At 40.1% G+C, this 21514-nt stretch overlaps 1 protein-coding gene across 1 annotated transcript in view; it reads left to right on the forward strand.

Annotated features, from left to right (window-relative positions):
- Positions 1-7098: 7098 nt before the first annotated feature.
- The window catches only part of ZNRF3 (zinc and ring finger 3), a 29058-nt gene continuing 14642 nt past the window's right edge, over positions 7099-21514 (forward strand). Inside the window, 1 exon segment of the mRNA XM_008634086.2 lies at positions 7099-7250. Coding sequence (XP_008632308.1) covers positions 7125-7250 — 126 coding nt within the window. The 5' untranslated portion in view covers positions 7099-7124.

Consider the following 21514-nt stretch of genomic DNA (forward strand, 5'->3'; position numbering starts at 1 on the left):
CTGTAGAGAAAGTTTAGTGGAAGCCACTTGTGGGTTCAAAGCTAACCGCTGGGTTGGACAGCGTGGTCACAACTGATAGCCAAGAAAAGCTCACTGCTGAAATGCTCAGGTCCTATAATGTTATGTTTTGTGGCAGTTTGGTTTTTTGCAGGATGTACTTCCTTAAAACAGAAAAAATATGCCTGAAAGGGAAAAAAACCCATATTTTAATGGAGTTTTCTACTTATGCTGAGGAATAAATGTTCTTCTCTTCATGGCAAAGCTGCAGAGTGATGGGGAAATGCTTCTGGCTTTCACCTTTCCTAAAAAGGCTGCTATGTTCCAGCTGCAGCCAGCATAAAAACCCTCATGCTTTATCATGAGGCTGCAGAAACAATAGGAATGCCTAACTTTTTTAAAAAAAACGCCTGCCCTTTAGTTCTTAAAAAATCCCTCCCCCCATTTGTACAATTGTGGATTGCTCCTCTGTAATGGCACATTCTGCTGATGCCTTTTTCAAACAGCGTGACACAGTGGAGTTAAGGCCTGATTCTTTTCTTTCTGGTGAGGTTTTAGTAATGCTGGGTTGGAATATTGCAGTCAAGAACCTCGAATCACTTTTTGGTAACAGGTTGCTGTGCCAATGCAGAAGAGTAAATGGAGATGGCAAAGTTAGTTCTTCATTCTGCTGTATTTGTAGGTAGTAGGAACAAATAGTCTTGTGGTGACACTTTCTGTTGAAGAACAAAATCGCAGTGGTGGTGACAATTAGTGGTAAATCTTGATCAACTAGGATGACTCGTCTGTCTTGGAGAATGAGTACAAAGTAATTTTTTTAATTCTTAAAAAGTAGTTTCTCTTTTCATAGGTAAGGAACTTAAATTTCAGAGGAAATGCAAAAAATGAGTGTTAACATGTAGCTTGACTGGTTTTCAGCCTTCTTGGTCTCATATTGGTTATTTTAATAATCATTTAAGCTTTTTGTTTACCTGCTCACTGGTGGAGCATGGGAAACTGAAAAGTCTTTGATGAAGAGTAAACACTTCTTAGCAACAACTAAAACATCAATGTGTTACCAATATTATTCTCACACTAAATACGAAGCACAGCATGGTACCAGCTACTGAGAAGAAAATTAAAACAGGACACTAATCCATATCTTGGCAGTTTGTCAGCAAGGATGTTGAAAGAGAGCTCAAATGCTTCACTGAAGTCAAGATAGATGACATCCTCAACCATGGAGCAAGTTGCTTTGTCAGAAAAGATACTGAGATTGGTCAAGCATGATTTATACTTAGTAAATCCAAATTGGCATTTTCAGCTGCCATCTTGTTTTTTATGTACCTGGAAATAGCTGTCATAAGGATCTGTTCCATAATTTCCTCAGATACTGAAGAGAGGCTGATTGCACTGGGGTTTCCCAGATCTGTCGTCTCGGATTTTGCGGACAAGTGTGGCACTCTTTTCCTGGCATCAGGGGCCTTCCCCCAGTCTCGATGACCTGTGAAAAATAATAGAGCCTGACGTTGCAATTACAGCAGCCAGCTCTAATAAGACACCTGGAGGCATCCTCTCAGCTTCCTCGGGCACCTGTAGGTCTGGTTTGCATGGATGGTTCCTAACTCGACCCTCCTTACAGCTTTGGTTGCTTACTTTGTTACTGCTCTGTGCCAACCCCATTCAATAGCAGACATTTATTGTTTGCAATTTTTCTTGCTGTTAATATACTTCTTAGTCTTAACATCTGTTGCCAGTTTGAGCTCCTAATGCTTTACTAATTCTCTGCATCTCCAAGGAGTATTTCTATATTTGTCTTCGTGAGCGTGCCCCTTTTTCCATATCTCTGTTCCAGCCGACTTCTGGCAAGTCTAGCACCAAAATACTGGAGTGTCTGTGAATCAGACATTCTGCATCCTCTAGTACATTTTGGTGAATGAAGTTGTTATTTGTTAAAAATCTGTTTGGTGACTTACTGCATTTTGAAAAAAGCATGTATGCTCCATCTATTTCTTGTGTTTAGTAAGGCTGGTTTGACAGGGGGGATACTTACTACAGAACTCCCAGCAGAAGCATACTAATGTTTTTTCTGCTCCCTGTAAAACACTGATGTTGTTTGGTTGCCTTATTTCATTTGAGCCTTCATACCCTTCAGACTTTGGATCCTTCCTTTACAAGAAGCTTCCCTGGGAGATGGGATTGGAGGAAGGAAACAAGACTTTGAGCTTGGAAGTGGTAAAAGGACACCGAGGGGCTGGGTAACTAAAAGTATATGAAGTCTGAACTGAGTTATCAGGCTCTGCTTCCATACACCTGGGGTAAGGCAGGAAAGGAACTCTTCCTTTCAGTTACCAGAGGCTACACCTGGTTTAGGAGAAAGCTTTCCCTGATGACGGAGTTGCCATTCAGGTTGACTCATTTTTTATGCTTTCTTTTGAGCACTACAGAACCTCGTAAATTTTGTTTCAAAAGCCTGCCTGGGGAAGGAATGTGAATTCATGCGGACAGAGATGAATCCATGCCAAGTGCATTCCAGGTGGGAAAGCTATATGGAGTGTCTGTTGTTTCAGGCCGAACAGCAATAAAGCGTTCAAGTCTTCACAAAAAGACTGAATAGTTCTGCTCCTTTTTAGAGGCTTGTGCACTGTAGTGTTTGGAATTTGCTTTTTACTGTCACTGTTGGAAACTACTGATAATTTTCCGCCTCACAGAAAATAATTAGTTTTATTGTTGCCATTGTAGTTTGTCCATCATGTCTTTTGTTTAGTGTGTTTAAAGTGAAACATGTCTGTGATCCAGAAACACCCTGGATCCTCCCTGGGCCTGATAGATATTTTCATTTAGGCTTACTTTTTGTGTCCTGTGATTCTGTGATTAATTCGCTTGTATTGTGGCAAGAAACCATGAGAAGATGACAGACACTTGTACTGGATGAGTCCTGCCATAAGCACCATCAGCCCCAGTGGATGGTGTTTCACTACATCTGGGCAGCTAATCAGTAGAAGTAACACCAGTGCTTCAGGCTCGAATTCTTAAATTCACATGCTCGTGTTGCACTTTTAGTTGATATCCCTGGTTTGGAAAATTACAGTATATTTTATCTGTCATGATCTACAGGGATCACTACAATGTAAGCTTGTGGTATCCAAGCAGAATCTACCAACTACTTGTGGCTTGGAGTGGTGGAGTGCTTTTCTGGACAGAAAGTTTTTTGTCAATGAAGCCCATGTCTTACTGGCCTTGGTGCTGATTCTGGGGTTTTTTGTGTCTTCAATACATGTTTTTTAGAACTGTGTTACTGGGTTGACACTTCTGATCCGCACCTTGAACATAACAGTTTTTTATTTGAGAACGCAGACAAAAACCTGCCGTGCCTGCCTTCTTATCCTCTCTTTTGTGGTCTTCTGTGGGACATGGGTAGGTCCCCAGAGCCCTTCTATGTTACTTCGTGGTCTTAGGTGGTCTAGAATTTGTATTAACTTTCCCACTACAGAAGTATATTTCACTCTTCTCTGCTCCTGTCATAGATCTGTGAGCCTTTTTTGAATCTCTTAGTGCTTGATACTTGCTTCTTGATACATATACCTCAGATGATACCAGCCAGTATTGTCATCTGTATTTTGTTCAAGGCAGCTGTAAACACATGGCACTCTTTGAATACTTCCGAATGCGTGCAGGTTTTCAGTCTTACTTCTTGGCTGATTTGGTAAAGTGAGATGAGAGTATTTTCTTCCAAGATTTTCCTCTAGTTTTTGGACAACATACGTGTCTGCTGGAAGGGAGAATGTCCTGTATGCTGTCTGTTCTTACCTTCTTAATTCTGACTGGAAGGTAGAAGCTCTGCAAAGCTGCACTATAGGAGTGACCATCCTTTATGATAAATCTTGGAAGCTGCTTATCAATTTTTTCATACAGTAGGGCACAGAGTCCTGCAGGTCTGTCTTGGAGAACCATAGAGACAGGGAATGTGGTTAGTGGTTTGTCAGAAGGAGATGAGTGCCTGTTTAGGTGTCTCATTGTTCCGTTGGAGTTTAAGATATGTATCATTTTGACTCTTAATTTCAGCCTTGGCAGCTTCTGCTGGTTTATGGTCTGCTGGAGGCAGGAAACAAATGATGTGGAAGCTTCCATTTAAGCAAAACTTTGCTCCTGGTTTGTGATATGGACCTGGAATGAGACTTACAGGACCCATAGTCTGGTTGGTACCTTACTGTGTCCCTGATTGCTCCATGCATAGAATCACATAATCATAGCATGGTTTGGGTTGGAAGAGACCTTAAAGATCATCCAGTTCCACCCCCTGCCACGTGCAAGGACATTCCACTAGCCCAGGTTGCTCCAAGCCCCATCCAGCCTGGCCTTGGACACTTCCAGGGATGGGGCAGCCACAGCTTCTCTGGGCAACCTGTGCCAGGGCCTCACCACCCCCTCAGGAAGAATTCCTAATCTAATCCCCTCCTTCGTTCTGCTGGTCACACTTCTTTTGGTGCAGCCCAGGATGTGACAGGCTTTCTGGGCTGGGAGCTCCTGTTGCTGGGTCATGTCCAGTTTTTAATCTGCTGGTACCCCCAAGTTTTCCTCCACAGAGCTGCTCTCAATCTGATCATCACTCAGGCTTTGTAAAAGGAAGAGAAGAAGCTCTTTCAGCTTGAGGTTTATACTGATTTCCAGGGACATAACTGCAGAATGTGCTTGATGACTCTGCTCCAGAGGGTCATTCTTGCTTGGAAGCTGTTACGGAATAACAGTATTCTGGAGGAAAGTGGCAGTGGAAAGAATTTTCTGTTCCTTTTGGCCTTCTTCCTTCTTTAGTCCTTTTTCCTCTGGACTGAAGTGGGTAGAGCTGTTATTTATTGTATGGTTGGGAAAAAAAGACCAAAACTTTTCTATACACGAGACAGTGTGTAGAAAGATCCTGAGCTGTTTGTATGGCATTTTGTAAAACTATAATGCCTTATCCTGGGAGACATAAAAAAAGGGCAAAAGGGTGAAAGTTTTCTTGTAATCATCAGGACGTTTTAGGTGATAGAGTTACAGAGCAAAGTATTCTTCATCTGTTGGTTTAATGTTTGTCTGTCCTGTAACACTAACCCACATAAAATTGGTGCCGCTCTTTATAAAGTTATTTTAGACCTTCAGCAATGTATACAGATTTTGTAACCTTGGATAAAAGCACCTGAATTGTGGTTTCAGCTTTACCCTTTTAGGCATGTGCAAAGTGCCCCAGCATATTTCAAGGATTTTGAACTAGAAACTTCTTAGATATGGGTTATGGTTTCAAAGCTAAATTGATACAGCCTATGTCAAGGGAATTACATCAAGGGAACGGTTCTCTGTTTCTTTAGATACTTAATATCGATTGAAGCTTTGTGTTTGCTTAAAGGATCCCATGGACTCTTTGTGGGGTTAATTATGTTGGTATATATGCCCTGGCAGTTTTGGAGAGAGCACTCTGCCTGACTCCATCCTCTTGTTTTTATGTCTGTGCTGAAGAGTTTGTCCATCAGGTACTGAGTTTATGGAGTGGTTCATCTTCCAGTGATAGATAGTACCTGCCCCAAGCTTTTAGCACTAAGTTAAATTGCTCATCCATGTGAGACTCTAGACAGCTCAGCAGTGTGTGATAGTAACTCATTTAGGAAAAAAGAAAAGGAGACAGGCTGAATTAAGAGTCGGGCAGATGATTCTACTCTGTCTACCTAGTACAGTGTGGCTTGTTTTTTTTTCTTAGAATAGATTGGTGATGAATCTTGAAAAATAATGAGTGGTAGGAAAATCCCTGCATTGTGTCAGTTCACTGTCATGTTTCCCATATTTTACAGTAATCACTCAAGTTATTCGGAAAGTTAGGGCCCCACAAGATAATATAAATAGCACTTCATGTATTGTATCACTTGCAAAATGGAAGTCAGGGTACAAGACATGGGAGAAAAGGAGAAAAGGACAAAACGACAAGCTGGTGATGCAGAAGTGATGGTAGGATTAGGGGCCATTACATGGTGCTACTTTGCATGGATTAGTGAGGGGTGTATATATATGTAAATTATTGAGCAGTATAATCTCCTCCTATTATAATCAGCTACCAGAAAGCAAAGTTGTTATAGTGTTGATATCAGTTTGTGGTTTTCTTCAGCTAGTTTGATAAAGTTGAGATTTAAGGAAAGGCACGAAACTGGGTGAAGTATAGACTTGTTTTTCAAAGACCTCTGCATATGTGTTAAAGCCTGGGAAACAGGCCAGAGTCTGTGAAAAATCTAAGGGAAAAAGAGAACAAGGAGAAGACAGTATACAGTGTAAGAAATTAGATGTATGACACTCCAGTTTATACAAAAAGATATTATCCTAGTGAAGGACAGCAAATTTGGAAAAGACAAAGAAGGTTAAAAAAATCGATGTGTAGGAAGCTCCTTGCCACAATAAAATTAGAGTAACTACTCTAGAGTAACTACACTAAGTGTTGGAAGGAGGAGGAACTGATTAAATATCTGAAATTAAAGACATATTGTTGTCTAGTGTAAGAAACACAAATGTCTAAAAGCAGACTGAAGTTTCTCACTTCGTGATGGCCTTCCCCCCTGCATCATTTGGGTTCAGAAAACAATAGAGAGTGCTTCACAATGGTTAGGAAGTTTCTTGTACCTTACTTTGGCTTACAGGATAGGCTTGTTACAAAGGATGACAGCCTGTTAATACTGTGCAATTATTTAAAAAAAAAGGTGATAATGGCTCTGAAACATGGGGTCTGGATCTTAATGATGTGTAAAGCTTTTGTGAGTGACTCTGCCAAACAGTTAGTATTATTTCTGTCGGTTTGCAAGGAAAGGTGGTTTGCAGTACCAAGGAGGGGCTTTGTAGTTAAGTATTTTGTATCTGAGCAAAGGATTTAAAATCACATTTAATTGTTAGCCTTAAATGATTTTTCATAAGCAAGATGACAGCTTACATAAAATTGCAAAGATTTTGTACTCATAGCATGCTTAAGAAACATACTGAATTCTTCACACATGCAGCCTTACATTTCAGTTTTTCTGGTGTACCTTCATAAATGAAAGTCTATTTGTTTAAAGTTAAGGTATTCAAAAGCAATATGTATGCATATTTTTGAACTCTAATGATTGGCTAAAGGTTTCTTTCTGATTCTATTTCAGATGCATCCACTTGGACTGTGTAATAGCAATGATGAGGAAGACCTGTATGAATATGGCTGGGTAGGAGTGGTGAAATTGGAACAGCCAGAGTTGGAGCCTAAGCCATGCCTCACTGTCTTAGGAAAGGTAAGGGGATAGTTTGGGGCTGCATGTAACTGTTTCTTGGAAGGATTAGTTCCTTTCTGAGAAAAACCAGCAAGAAATAAACCAAGGGAAAACTCCCTTTACTCCACAAAATATTCGTGTTTTGCCCATTTTCACACTAGGTACTTCAGGGAAAGATGCTGTCATAACTCAGTTGATAGAGATGGTGATGGGGAGCTGAGTACTCCCTCTTTTGAGCTCTGTAGGAACCCAACAAAGATGAAAGCAAAAATGGCTGTTTAGCAGAAGCAGTATTGGAGCAGAAAGGGTGAACTGCAACTGTGATTGTGACTTGGTCAAAGCAGTCAAAACAAAAGCATCTTACTGGTTTTCCTTAGGTACGATTTTCTGAGAAGGCATACATTAATTTCTTCTTTTTGGGGAAAGAGAAGCTTTCAAACCTAGGAAGATTTCTTCGCTTTCATTGCAGGGTAGATACCTCTAAAAGGTGAATCTTGCTGTACTGGTCAAAGAAATAAAAATTTTCATCTTCCTGGAATTTTGCCATGGAATGGGGCCTCTGGAATGTAAATTAATTGCAAAACTTTCCCCTTTGTTTTATGGAGTGAAGTCACTAAGATGCCATTACTGCTCCCAGATATATTAAAAGAGAAAGCAGAAGGATGTTGTTTTTTGTTCACACCTTAGAATTTTTGAGTATTGAGGTTATTACATGTTGACATTTGAAGTCTAGAGGAGTTGAAAGTGTCTGAAAGAGCATAGGTCACAAGTTCTACCAGTAACTGAGTAGCTGAAAACTGCTACACAACAGGGGTTCATCCTAAAATCCAGCTGCCTAAATTTGGTAGGATTGTGTTGGTGACTTCAGGTTAGCCGTGTATCAGGCAGAAAATAAAATGGTAGGTTGACATTTTTTAGGTAAGACTTGTCGCTGTAAATTTATAAACAAAACTTGTAAAAACTTGACCTTTCCAAGGAAGTGGGAAACCATCTGCTTGTGTAAAAGTTGCTGTAGGTTTAACTTGTGGTACATGGTGGAAAACATCTCTTTAGGAAGTGACTTCCCTTTCTATTGAATTTCAGTGTAATACAACTTTTTTTTTTTTTCCAGCTGGAAATACTGTTTGTGTTGTACAGAAATTCTAGCTGTTATTCTTTGTTCTTAGAAAGATAAAATCTGAGGATGAGGTCTTGTAAGGATGGGAATTAGAGAAGATTCAGTCCTGAAAGATGCATTCTAATCCATAAGTAAACTCCAGGAGTTAGTTTTGCCTTGAAGCAAGCCATTTCAGGAAGGAGTCTGTTCAGTCCCATCTGTCAGGCTCTTGAAAATTACGTGAGGGAATAGATGTGCAAAATGGATAAAGAAAGCTGAACCATAGGTACACGGCACAAAAAAATGTTAATAATATGTACCTGACCCCCTGCCATGTGCCCAAATCCCACCATGTCCTCTATACTCCCAATGTCCCCGAAGGCACACCAATCTCCAGAGTAAGTTCAGCTCAGTATCTGCTGAAGTTAGCTTCCTAAAGCTTGGCCTGCTGAGCAGCAGACTCTGGCTTTGCTTCAGGAGCTCTGTAGCATCAACTTTGATGCATAACGATGGTGATTTGACATAGGGTGTGTCCAGAGAGTTTGGGCATAGAGTTCCATGTGTGTCAGTTTATTATGTAGCAATTTCAACAGGTGAGAAAAGACTGGCCAGGATTCTAGTCAATACTGCACTGCATTTCATTGTTCTGTATTTTCTCTATTTAGTCTTCTCTTCCTGAAATATTTCTTCCCTATTTCATGCTCTCTGCTTTAGTTTCTCCTCTCCGTCTTTTGTCTGCAACCCTTCTGCTCTCTCACTATGCTCAAGTTAAGTCCTGATTTAGAAGGACTTCTCAGAATTCTTGAAATACTGTTGAGTGCAGATAGCAGCAGGAGCATCAGTCTTGAGCTTCTCTCAGGTCTGTCAATTCAGTCAGCCTGGTTATCTTACCAGTGAGGACAAATTGTGTTGCAGTTTTCTGGGTCTCTGAGAAGTTCAGTTTCTGTGCAATTTGGTACAAATTGCTATGTGAAGATTCAGTGTGGCCTGTAAACTATTTTGTCTGGGTAAATATCAAACCTGCTGCATGTGTATATGTGTCTTCTTCTGGTTATTTTTAGGATTTGGCAGCTGACTTAAAAGAAAATGTAAAGGGGAGAGGAATGGGAGAGGGAGAGGAAGGGAAAGGAGGGAGGGAGAGAGAGGAAAAGTAGAAGGAAAAGGAAAAAAAAAAGGAAAGGAGTGGGGAAAGGAAAAGAAATGAAAGGAAAGTGGGGGAGGGCTGGTCTTGAACAGGGAAAGGAAATGCAACTTTTTCCATTAGAAAAGGAGGAAGATAACAAGGAATGCAAACCTACTGTTTCTTCCTCATTAAGTTTGATTTAACCTGCCCCCAAGTTGGGGCATTGTAGAGGTGATATTGTTGAAAGTTTGGAATATGGTGAAGCAGAGTGTAGACTACTTAAAAGCTGTTTGTAGCGGTAAATTCCGTGACATGTGAATCTGGTAAAAAGTTGTATAGTTTTACTCTTATTGTTGGTTTTAGTTGTTGAGGTCTTTTTTGATTTAGGGGGGGTGTTTTTGTTTGCTTGTTTGGATTTTTTGGGTTTTGTTTTTAGAAAAACTCTGGTCTGTGTTTTTAGAAGTTCTACTTGTTTATTCATGGGTAGCGATACAGAATTTAATGTGTCCATTTTCATATTGATTTTGTGATTTTCATATTGATTTTGTTATTGCTCATCCTTCTTAGTCATTGCTCATCGTTCTTTATATGATGTAATGGAAATGAAAGTGTTTAAAAAAATGTGTCTGCTGTTAAGAGTGCCCCTGAAAACTGGGCCTTGGTTGAGGCAAGGAGTGTGTGTGGCAGCTGTGTTTTACCATTACCTTTGATCACAGTGCAGCCCTGTTTGAGGCCATGCTGCACGCAGGCAAAGCAAAGGCCTGGGTTTTACTGATCTTATGAGCTCCTGAATAGGGCTAGAAGGGGAATGACAGAGGAAGAAGAAAGCTTTTGGAAATGAAAAGGAAACCCCGTGAACCCGACCAGCATTATTGGCTGGATTTGCCTACCAGGGAGCCGCTCAGTTTCTGCCAGGCTAATTTTGCTTCAGCTTCTCTCCCCCACACCCCCCGACCCCACCTCCCCCTCTCTCCTTCTTTCAGACTTTTTTTGTTTTTGAGGCATGGCTGTAGTAACTTGGTTCTCAGGCTGGGAACCCACTGAGCTGTTGCCATGGTCACTGGGAAGCTCTTCGTGCCATGTGCTTCAAAGGGAACCTTTCCCCTCCTGGAATTCCTGCCTTCTCTCTGCATACAGCACAATGAGACTCCTTCACTGCTCCAGCAGTGTGACTGTGCTGGAGGAAGGCAAAAGCAGGGTTGCCTACAATACTGATTGCCTGCCTGCATCCTGGCAGGGCGGGGCAGTGGAAACTGGGTGTTCTTTAAGGTCCCTTCCAACCCAGACCACTCTGGGATTCTGTGATCCACTGTACTGTGATGGGAGCATTACCTGCATGTGTCCTGCACGTTCCAATATGCAGACCCCTGTTCTTCCCCCACCCCAATAATTTTTAAAGCAAATTACATCTGTCAAGACTGTGAAATACAATTCAGTAATACCATTGGTTTTTATTTCAGTACAGGATAGTGAGAAAATGCTGAAGATTTATTTAAAAGTAGCACTTCTTCCCTTTCTGCAGGATTGAAAGTCCATGAGAAAGGATTTTGTTCTTCTTTCTCTTCCAGGGACTGTTCTTCTTCTATATTAATAGGACATATGTATTTGAGGATGTGCATCTGAATATAACTTAACAAAGAGAGGATGTCCCTGCTACTACAGCTTCCTGTTTTCTTCAGATGAAAGAAATCTGTAATATGAGGAAATTCCTAGCAGTTCTTCCAATATCCATTCACTTATTTTCTCTCTGTTAAGAGCTTATTTACAAAAATTTACACAAATACTAACTAGAATAATCTCTTGTTTTGCCATGTCATCATTATTATGGTACTAGTTAGGCTGGGGCCAAAATCATCATGACTTGGAAGTGCACTAAACAGTTGAACTGTGATTCATAACATTTTGGCTAATAATTTAGGTTAAAAATTCTTACAAGGTAGTCACACGAGAATTTATGGGCCTATGTTGGTAGCTTAGTTCCCGAATAAAGAGGGATCTGTTCTAAGACTTGAGGAACAAGAAAGCCTGTGAGGAGTCCATTTTAATATTTTTATTTCAGATTTACTAAAACTAATAAAAAAGGCAAATTAAACAAAATCCACTTGCACCTTTATATTAATAGCCTAAATTAAGCAATCAGTTATATGTTCAAATTGGAATTGCTGACAGTATAAGTATACCTCTTGTTTCTTTATAACATTAATAGTTTATATACAGTTTGGATAATTTCCTGTAGAAATGGATTCAGTTCAGTTGTAGAAATGCATACTGAATTTAAGCAAATGCTCTTCCATGCTAAACTTGTTCAGAAATCAGGACTGAACTATGCCATAGATTAAGATCTAAAATTAATGAGAGACATTTCTAAAACCATTGGTCAATGTTTGCCAAACTTTGCTTGTTCAGATACTTTCACCTGGTAGTGACAGCTGCAGTAAGGCACCCTGTGATGAGTCTTGTGCTGCATGCAGAAGGAAATACTGTCACTTCAGGAAAACTTCTTATATCCATTGAAGTAGTTGACGTTCCACTGATGGTATCTATTCCACAGTTTGGGGACCTTTTCTACCTTCTGTTTGTTAGCCTATGTTTCCTCTTTGCAAACAGCATCCAAAAAGCATTTGTAATTCTTTCTGAGGCAGTAGTCTCGAAAATTAATGGCAAAGTTTAATCAGTCTGGATGCAAAGTAACAGCATGAGTAATTTTTAAGCTGGTTGGTTTGTTTGTTTCACTGTGTGGCTACCTGAAGTTTTGTGTTGACAGTGTAGTGTCCAGTGGAGGTAGGAACAAGTAAGAGGAGGTAGGGTCTACTTTTTGTGATGGCAGTGCTGGCATAAATGTATGTCAGACTACAGACTGAGAAAGGTTTCTCAGCAGTATAAACTTAATATCAGTTGTTTTAAACTCCCAGACATTCTGTGTTAAGAAGGAAGTTGTTATGAAGTAGAAGAAGGCTTCTTGAATGAGACTAGACTCCTTTGGCTGTGGACCAGTTCATAGATCTCTATTGCAAAGTCAAACATGCCAGGACTCTGATAAAAACAAAAACTGGGGTTTTTATCAACCTAATTGTTTTGTAATGAAAAATGAATGTGAGTTTTAATGGGGAAAAACAGCATCCTGGCTAGTGTTAAAGATTCAGACCTTCTGAATCAGTCATGTTCTTTAAGAGTCTTCTTTAACGTTGCACTAAACTTTTTTATTTCCAAGTTTTGTCGTCTTAGCACTACCTAAAATTACGGTTTACTTTGAAAAAATGTAGTATATATAATTGTAATCCCTGCCATGTTTGTGTTTGTCTTTACTGTCTTTCTTCTAAAGAATACATTGAGAAAGAGAAAATGGTAATTTTCCCGAAGCACCAAAGAACATCTTAAGTTCTGTAATATCATAATGATTGTTTCTTGTTATTCCCCACTTCATCATCATTTATAATATCCAGGACACCTAAAATGTTAACATCCATTTTAAACAACCATAAAACATCTTCGAAAATTATATCTGAAGTGATACTGTCACTTGTGCAAGTACTTTTGATGTCATTTATGTTTTGACATTAATTTTTCTTACTTCCCCAGTGCTAGCTCTGTGATCAGACCTCTGCACCATATAGGCACAATGATTTCTAGAGTTCTAACAAAATTACATAGATGAGGTCAGAAGAGGGGATCATACATGTGTTTTTCAGGAAGAAGATGGCTTTTCCTAATGGCAGACAGAAAAAGACAAGGAACAAGCGTGTATTTTTGAAGGAAAAAAAACCACACAGAACAAAATGCTTCTGCCAAAAGCTCAGTGTATTTCTGCTTCCCATCTCCTTGCCTCTTCATCCCCCACAGACCATACCCTAACAAGCCTATTTAACAGATGAAGAAGGGGATTTGAATGGGAAAGAAAAAAGGTGGAAAGGCTGCATCCAAGAGTGTTAGAACATGTGGCCACTGCATGAAACAGCAGTGTCATCATTATAACCGAAGTCCTGAGTTTTCAAGTACCTTTCTCATGCACTCCCTCTTTAAATCCTCTCATTCCATCACTACTTTCCACTGTAATTTCTGCAGTCCCTTTGAGGAGAGAAGGGAGGGGTTGAGCACAGGAAAGAGCACTGACAAGCAAGCCAGTTGAAATGTGGAGAGAGGAAAGGTTTGTGTATGCATCATATGGTGAAAGATGCAGAAGGAAAGAAAAGAGCTGGATCAAAGCCAAAGAGGGGAGAGCTCAAAGGAGTGGACAAACAAGGGCTGAACCAGGTTATGCAGTTCAGAAGAAGCAGCTCTGTCAGGTTTTCATTCATGAGTGGTGGTGAGCTCTTTCCATTGGTAACTAGTGCCAGCAATCTGCTGCTGTATTATTTTCCTAACTTTCTTTCCATGTTCCCTGCACAGTTATGAAAAGCATCAGCTATTCGTGAACAAAGGCTCTCTCTTAGGTTTCTCTCTCTGGGCACTCCTTAGATTTGCCATTGCTGGATTAATTACTTTAAATAAATGTCCACTTTTAGAGTTGAGTCCTTAGCAGTCCCCACCACCATCTTCACTCCTTTCTAACCAACTGTGGAACACAGCTGCTTCTCCCTTAAGCTAAAGAAGCAGCTGTTGCTGCACTACATGTGTTACTGGAGTTCAGCTCAGTCAGATCTCCCAGGGAAATTAATGGAAGTCAAGGCTAGACTAAGGAACAATTATTTAAGGCATGCCACATAAGAAGAAGAAGTAAATGCTTCATGTCTCTTACGTTTTTGGACCCTCATTATTCTATGTGCCTTGTAAGCCTTTTGACCATTGAGAGTTGTTTTACATGCAGAATCTACCTGTTTCTCTAACAGGAGAAATGCATAGTGGCAAACGTTGGAAAAACTGTAGAAATGGAGTTTGAAACAGAAAAGTGAGAGAGCAAGTAAGTGCTGCTGTGTTGGAGTTTAGAAATGAGCACAAAAGGAGGCTGGCAAGCAGAATTAGATAAATGGACCAGAAAGTGAAGAAAATAAGGAGCAGATATGGAGGCAGGGAATGGAATTATTTAGGACTTCACAGATGAGTGACATGCCTAATTTTGGTGCACTAGGAGACAGAAGGCTTTGAAAGAAATTGGAGAACTTCGGAATGTAACCAGAGCTGCATCGGAGGGACTCCAATATTCAGAATAAAAGTTGGGCAGATTCAATCAACAGTGGTAAAAAACTGGATCCTAAGAAATTACAGACATAAAGTGGGAATGTTTTGCAATGATTTTCACAGGACTGAAAGGAAGGAAAGAAAAAATATTACACAAATTGTGCTTCATATCCTACTGCTTTGAGATAGTTTGCCAGAACATGTTTTTCTGCTCTAAACATTTTATCTTTTTGATGATCAGGTGATATCCAGAGGTGCGGTTTTGGATAACATGATGATTTAACATTTGTACTGAGTTCAAGGAAATGACTCCAAATGAATCAAGTGATTGTACTGTGAACTCAAAATGAGTAGGAAGTGCTTTTTAGTCAGTGTAGGGAGTACTGACCGAGCTATTTGCAATACCAGCAGGTTAGTTTTTGAACATTAGAGCTGGACGTATGTGTAACATGAATTAGGTAATACAGATTAATTATGTATTATTAGTATTTGCATTGCTGTGGCCTTAGAATTGTTCAGTAGGGATATGAAACTTGGACAGAAACTATTAAAAGTATCAAAAGAATGTAGGTATTCTAGTGCATTAATGTCTCAATTCTTGGCCCATTGGTGTTTTGTTCAATTGGTAAACCAAGAGAATATATCATGGACATGTAATTTTTCAACATGCTCAAATAACTTGGTCCCTTGGGATAGGAAGAAAGATGGGCCTTAGCCCTGAGGATCCAAATAGTGAGCTTTTAAGTGGGTGTGCGGGGGAGGAGGCATTTGCAAAGAGCACAGAATCCATAGACTTCAGGTCCATGAACAGTGTTGAAACTCCCAGAGGGTCGCTTCAGCTGAGTGTAAGGGACTAATGAGCCAGTCTGACTGTTTATGGGCTGTGGTTAACCTCTTGCAAGTTAGGATTTCCTGTCGCCAGCAATGAGCTGTGACCGCCAGCACCACAGTGTTAATGATGAGGTAGGGGCTGATGAATGGCTGGACTCCAGACAGCAGCCTTCACTGGCAAAGAATCAAGTGGCTAGAGGGAGAAAAACATTGAAGTCTACAAGGGAAATAATGCAATCTCCAGAACCTATAATTCCCATGTTTAAAAAAAGAAAGGGATAAAGAAACTGGCGACAAATTCAAAACAAGTGAAGCTTTTATCTCTGTATTCTGAATAGAAGATTGTTCTTCAGCAAAACTGGCTGTAAAAGCCAGGCCAGTTAAAACAATATGCAGGCTGCTTGCCTCCAAGTAACCAGAAATTGTTGGCTCAGAGTAGCCTGTTCTGAGGAGCCAACCTGCTGGGAGACGTTATCCAAGCAACGGCTTGAATGTAATTCCTCCCGCTGTGGAATGGCTCTTTGGCAAATGAAGACCCTAATTAGAGATGGAAGGGTTTCTATTTTGTTTTTCTTTAATCCTTGCCCCGAGGCCTCTGCAATACAGCCATGTCTCTGCTTGCGTGGAGAGAAGTTTCCAGTTTCCCTTTGTAACAAAAATCCTCCACCTTTTTAATTTTTGTTTTCCCTTTCTTTTTATCTTTTTCCTTTTTTAATTTTTTTTTTTTTTCAGAGTCAACAAACTAACAACAAGGGCCCACCACAGTTTGGGACCTTGATACTAAACTAATCGAAAACCAAGGATAACTGTTTGGAAGAAGGGCTATATCATCCTGTATTAGCCAGCCATGAACATGGAAAGTTGCTAGCTAAACTGGAATACTGGCCTACCATGCAGATTTTTACTGTTGAGCTTATTACCCAAGCTGATTCTAGTAGTAGAGAGGGAGGATCTCAGAGAATCAGCAGTATCCTACTGGATTCCCAGGGAATCCTAACATGCTTCATTCAGAAAGATTGAAGTCCCCTTACTAGGGGTTACATACATTTCTTTAGTCTTGGATGCAGATGCTCATCCCTGACAAAGAGGACAGAACCTCCAGGGCAATGTACTGCAACACTTTGATATGTGTAGATGGCTTTTTATAGTGGTCTGCATTGATAGTTTCTTTAATTTACAACTCCTCCAATGCTTTCTTGTATCTCTGGTTTTTATTAACATCTCTCAGCACCACAACATGCTTGCATGTATGTTTACACAATTATCTTAGGTCTAGCTTGTTGTTTCTGTTCATCTGCTTTCAGTACACCCTCAATGCAAAGGTTAAGAATTATCTGGGTGGGTTGTAGTGGTATTTTATAGCATGTGAAACACTACATGTTTAGTACATAATTTCTAAAATACATTCACATCATGACCATTAAATTTCAAAGGTAACTGTAGATTGAAGTTCTGGGAAAAGCTGGAAGGGTTATAAGACGTAGCTGCATTTCTGCTTAACCATCAGTTGTTGTGAATGCAGCCACCCAGTTCTTGCTGAGTGTGCTAGGTTCTCTGTGAATATGTAATCTAGTTCAAGACCCCAGTCCCTTCCTTTGATCTCTTCCAGTGCTCACCCTTCTCTCTGTGACTGTGCCTTGTCATAGCAACAAGACTGCTGGCCTGCAAAATAGTCTGTGATAGCAGAGGTCAGGGGCTTGGGAGTGGAGTCCCATGACTCTGAAATGTATCTTAAGAGGTGTGCAACCCGCAGGCTTTGCTGTGTTCAGGATTAAATTAGTGTATTTTTCTTACTGTTTTTACTTGGTTTAGACTCAGAATTGGTAACAGTGTTTCTCCCTAACCCCAGAAAAGAGAGAATTCAGTTTTCTTGTTCCTCATTTTAACCATCTGAGAGACTCTCAGTACTGAGTAGTATGAATCACATTGGTGTGTATATATTGTTGATGTGATTATACATTGCATGAGGTGATAAGTTTTCCTAAAACTACAAGTACATATCTTTTTAAGGTTTTGGTTTGGTTTTTTTTACAGAAAGGTATGTTGTTTTTAAATTGTGATTATGCTTTTGAATTTAAAAATGCTGCTTCATGCTTTATATATTTCTTAACTGGTAAGCAGCTATTGTAATGCTATGTACTGCAGAATCTATAGGGCATGTGTATAAAACATATCCCAAAGGGCCAGAGAAGTTGAGTATTCCAGTCAGGAAGGGCTTTTATGCTGGTGTGATGCATGGGGATTTGACTGTCTCGTTTTGATATTCTGCCTTTGTTTTCAGACAGAAATCTGAAAGTTCCTTTTTTGTTATCTCAGAAAAGGTTTGAAATGGCATCCTGTTTATGCTTGGCTTAATTGAGTTTCTGGAATTACTGGGGAATTGTACATTAACAGGTCTGAAGCATCAGTTGGTTAATTTGTAACTTCTGCTGTTTGCAAAGTAGATGGCCGTCCTTTTCTCCTTCCTCCTCTGCCCTGCAGAACTGGCCTGTGGCCTGGCTTACTAGCTCGTGTTGGTTCAAAGGACATGGTATATTTTGTGATTGATTGAGCCTGATAGCAGTGTGGGGGGAGACAAGAAAGAGGTGGCGCCTGTATTGTTCAGATGTTGTCTGTATTCTGTGTAGCTCTGAGAGAAAGAGAGGTTTTTGCATTTTCACCGTTGTAAAGAAAAGGTGTATTTGACACAATGCTGTGGGTTTTATGTAAGGTTCTTAATGATGAGCAGGTTTGGATTTTATTTCCTAGTTCATGTGATACCTTTTCTGCCATACTGAAAATCTAATGCTGCCATCCATAGAATGGGGGTGCAGTTCATACCCACTGCTTGTTTTAATAGGGTTGTTTAAGGTATTCCTCTCTCCTGAAGAAGTTTAGGACTTTGAGAGCATCAGGGTCAGAATACCATTCAGCTGACTGAAATGGCAAACTGGCAGTGGCAACATCTCCTTGTCCCAACCTGCAGATTCATCATGCATTTATGTAAGAATCAGTGCTCTCTTTCTCATCATTAGAACTTCCTGGGTTTGTCCATACTTAACTGAGGATTTCTCAAAACTGCAGAAAGCTAAACCCTGATAAGGTAGGCTCCTAATGCTTATTTCAGCATCAAAGTTGTCCTCTGCTAATATAAAAAAAAAAATCAAATGAAGACAAGTCTGCAGAAGTGTCATTCTTTAACCACACAACTACAGCAAACCTGTACTAGAAAAGCCAATATTCTAGAACCTGGTTCTGTGTATTATGTATCATACCTCAGTGGTATTGTCTACATCTTTGTGGTCTCACTTGATATGGAGAAAACAGGTGCAGATCAATTGATTTGTGACCACTAAAAGATACTGGAACAGACTTTGTTACTTTTTAGTCTGCTCAAAAGAAGACCCAGACTGCTGAATTGCTATATTCATCATTTATTTTGGTGAGATATTGCAGATGGAAATTCCTTCAGCTGTATTCCCTCGCAGTCAAGATTGTTGAAATCCTTGAACTGCTTTTCCAGAGCAATAAAGCAAGATACTACCCCTTTTCAATGAAAATCTTGTTCCTTGGAGTCACAGAGTATGCAAGTTGCATGTCACTGAGTGTTGCTTATATGTTACCAGTTTGCTATGTGAGAGGCTGACATCTCTTATTTCAAAGGACCAGGAGACAGCTGATGATAGAATCAGCTATGAAAAACATTCCACTTAACACCACTTGCATAATCCCACTCTTCTGTCAGATTAATGACCACTGACTCCACAATGTAGAGCTATATGACATAGACCATTGGATCTGATGGGCTGGGAATATCCAGAAAATATGCCTCAAGTTCAATAGTTATTAGTTCATAGAGAAACTGAGGGGGGGAAAAAATCCTCAACTGACAGAGGAAATTCAGGCTGGCTCAATTCTCAGCTAAATTAGGACGTACAAACGAATTTTATTGGCTACTCTGTTCAACAATCTGCACTGATTTAGAGTAATACCATATTTTCTGCCCCAAAACCCGAGATGTACTGCAAAAAGGAATGGCAGGATGAAAAAGACTGTTATACCTTTTGGAGCTGTGCTGTTTCCCTTAGTTCTGACTGAAAGTGTTTTGCTTTTAGGATCCATATGACTGTCTTCTGTGTACTGTGTCCTTACTCTTGTGCTTCCCATCTTGATCACTTTGGAGGACCAGCTAATAACTCTGACACCTGGTGGAATAGTTTGCTAGAAGGAGTTTACTGGCATCTGTACTGGGTGTTCCTTAAACCATTGCCCAACCTCCTCTTCCCCATCTTTATGATTTTCTTAACCCAGGGGATAAATCAACTTGCTCATGTAGCACATACCATAATTATAATTAATATTTGTTGACTAGAGTGTACTAAGTTCCAAGAAGATAATACCTAGAGTTGGGTGAACAATTCAACAAATCCAGGAAGACAGATAGGTAGTTTTTAATGTAAAAACATTTGTGAGAACATAATTTTAGAACAGCAGGATATATCTTCCACAGAACTTTTAAAGCATCTTTTTCTGCCTTTAGTCCAAGAGTATTATCTAGGATGCTAACTTTAAAAAAGTTTATTTGTAAGTAGTAATCTGGGTCTGCCAATAGCCATTTTCAACAAAAGGGACTCTCTTAAAAAGATGTGTAATGCATTACTATGTTGATGTAAATGGCAGAGCTTACAGTGCTTAATGAACTTTGATCTCCCCACCTATGGTTCAAGCCTCGGTCTTTCTCTAATCTGTAATTTATTCACTCTCTGCAATCCATTAGATTAGAGTGCCATGTCCTCAGGTGCAAATATTACTGAATATTATCAGGAAATTCTAACTCCGGCAAAGAAGTAAATGTAATGAATAAAGGCTAATGTTGTTGGTATGATTTTTCTCTTAAAGGGGAACCTTGTTAAGCAGCTTTTCTTATGATGATTTCTCTACTGTTTCACACTAACTGAAATATTGGAATGAGATCATCCTAGAAAGCAGAGGAGGAGATGCTTGCCATGTTCATATGTGCAAGCATGGAAGGTCCTTCAAGATGTCAGGGAGTAGCTGAACTTGTTACTGTTTTGATTGTTGCTGTCCTACCTTGAATGAATAAGAGGAACAGTGCACCTGTTTAATAATTATCTGGTCCCTTGGGATGAAAGTTTGCCTCATCAAGGAAGTTGTTACTTCCTTATTATATTTGTCTGGCCCACAGGAAGGGTGTGCAGAGCTCTTAAAATCTTTCTGGTGTTCTTCGAGGCAGTAATTTAAAATTCCTCAGGCCTGGAGATGTGGAGAGATATTTTCCTTGCACTTCTGTCACGTGCATTTGCTCTTACCTTACCTAGATTAAAAGGCCTAGTGAATTCTGACAGATCTTAATCTGAGACAGTATTTAATGTGCATTTTATTGGTAATGTCCGTTGCTCTGTAGTAGCATAAGCTGTAGACTTGGAACGCAGAGATGGAGTGGGAAGTTGTTGTCACTATGAACAAAGTGATCACTTGAATTACAAGTGCAATTACCTTTGTTTGTTTGTTTGTTTTCTATTACTCTTTACAAAAGAGGAAGAATACTGATACGTAGTGCTAGTCATTTGTTTTAAGCCACAGAAGACAATCACAGAAAGCAATAGGCCTGGCAAATGCATGGAATTTGAATTGTGGAAATGTCTGTTTGCCACAAGTACTGTAAATGTAGCAGTGAAGCATGTACTGTATCAGCTTCTTCCCCTCCCCCCCCAACTTGTGTTTATTTTTGATGTAGGTTTGGTCACTTTGCTTAGAAAAATGATTTGAGGGAGTCTTTAAAAGCTGGCTAGCCCAGAAAGAAAAAATCACGTGCCTATTACAGACTGGCATTATTTTAAGTGGGACTTAACATTGCTGTGTTATTTTGAGCTGTCCTGATTACTGAGTAGTGGGCAGGGTATTTTCAAAGACGTTTTGACTTTCATTATCCTGCGGTATTTTTGGGGATGCGGAAGGAGGGCGGCAGTGGCCGGCAGGTGTTTCAAGTTGCCCTGGAGCCCCAGTCACAGGTGCGCTCCGGGCCCGCCGGCTGCCACCTCGAACTGAAGGGAAGGAGGGGAATGCCCAGCGACCAAGCGTGCTCTGCTCCGGCTCCCGCCTGCTCGCCCTTACAGTGCT

This window comes from Corvus brachyrhynchos, unplaced genomic scaffold (assembly GCF_000691975.1).
Source record: "Corvus brachyrhynchos isolate BGI_N302 unplaced genomic scaffold, ASM69197v1 scaffold114, whole genome shotgun sequence".
NCBI classification, from domain to species: Eukaryota; Metazoa; Chordata; class Aves; order Passeriformes; family Corvidae; genus Corvus; species Corvus brachyrhynchos.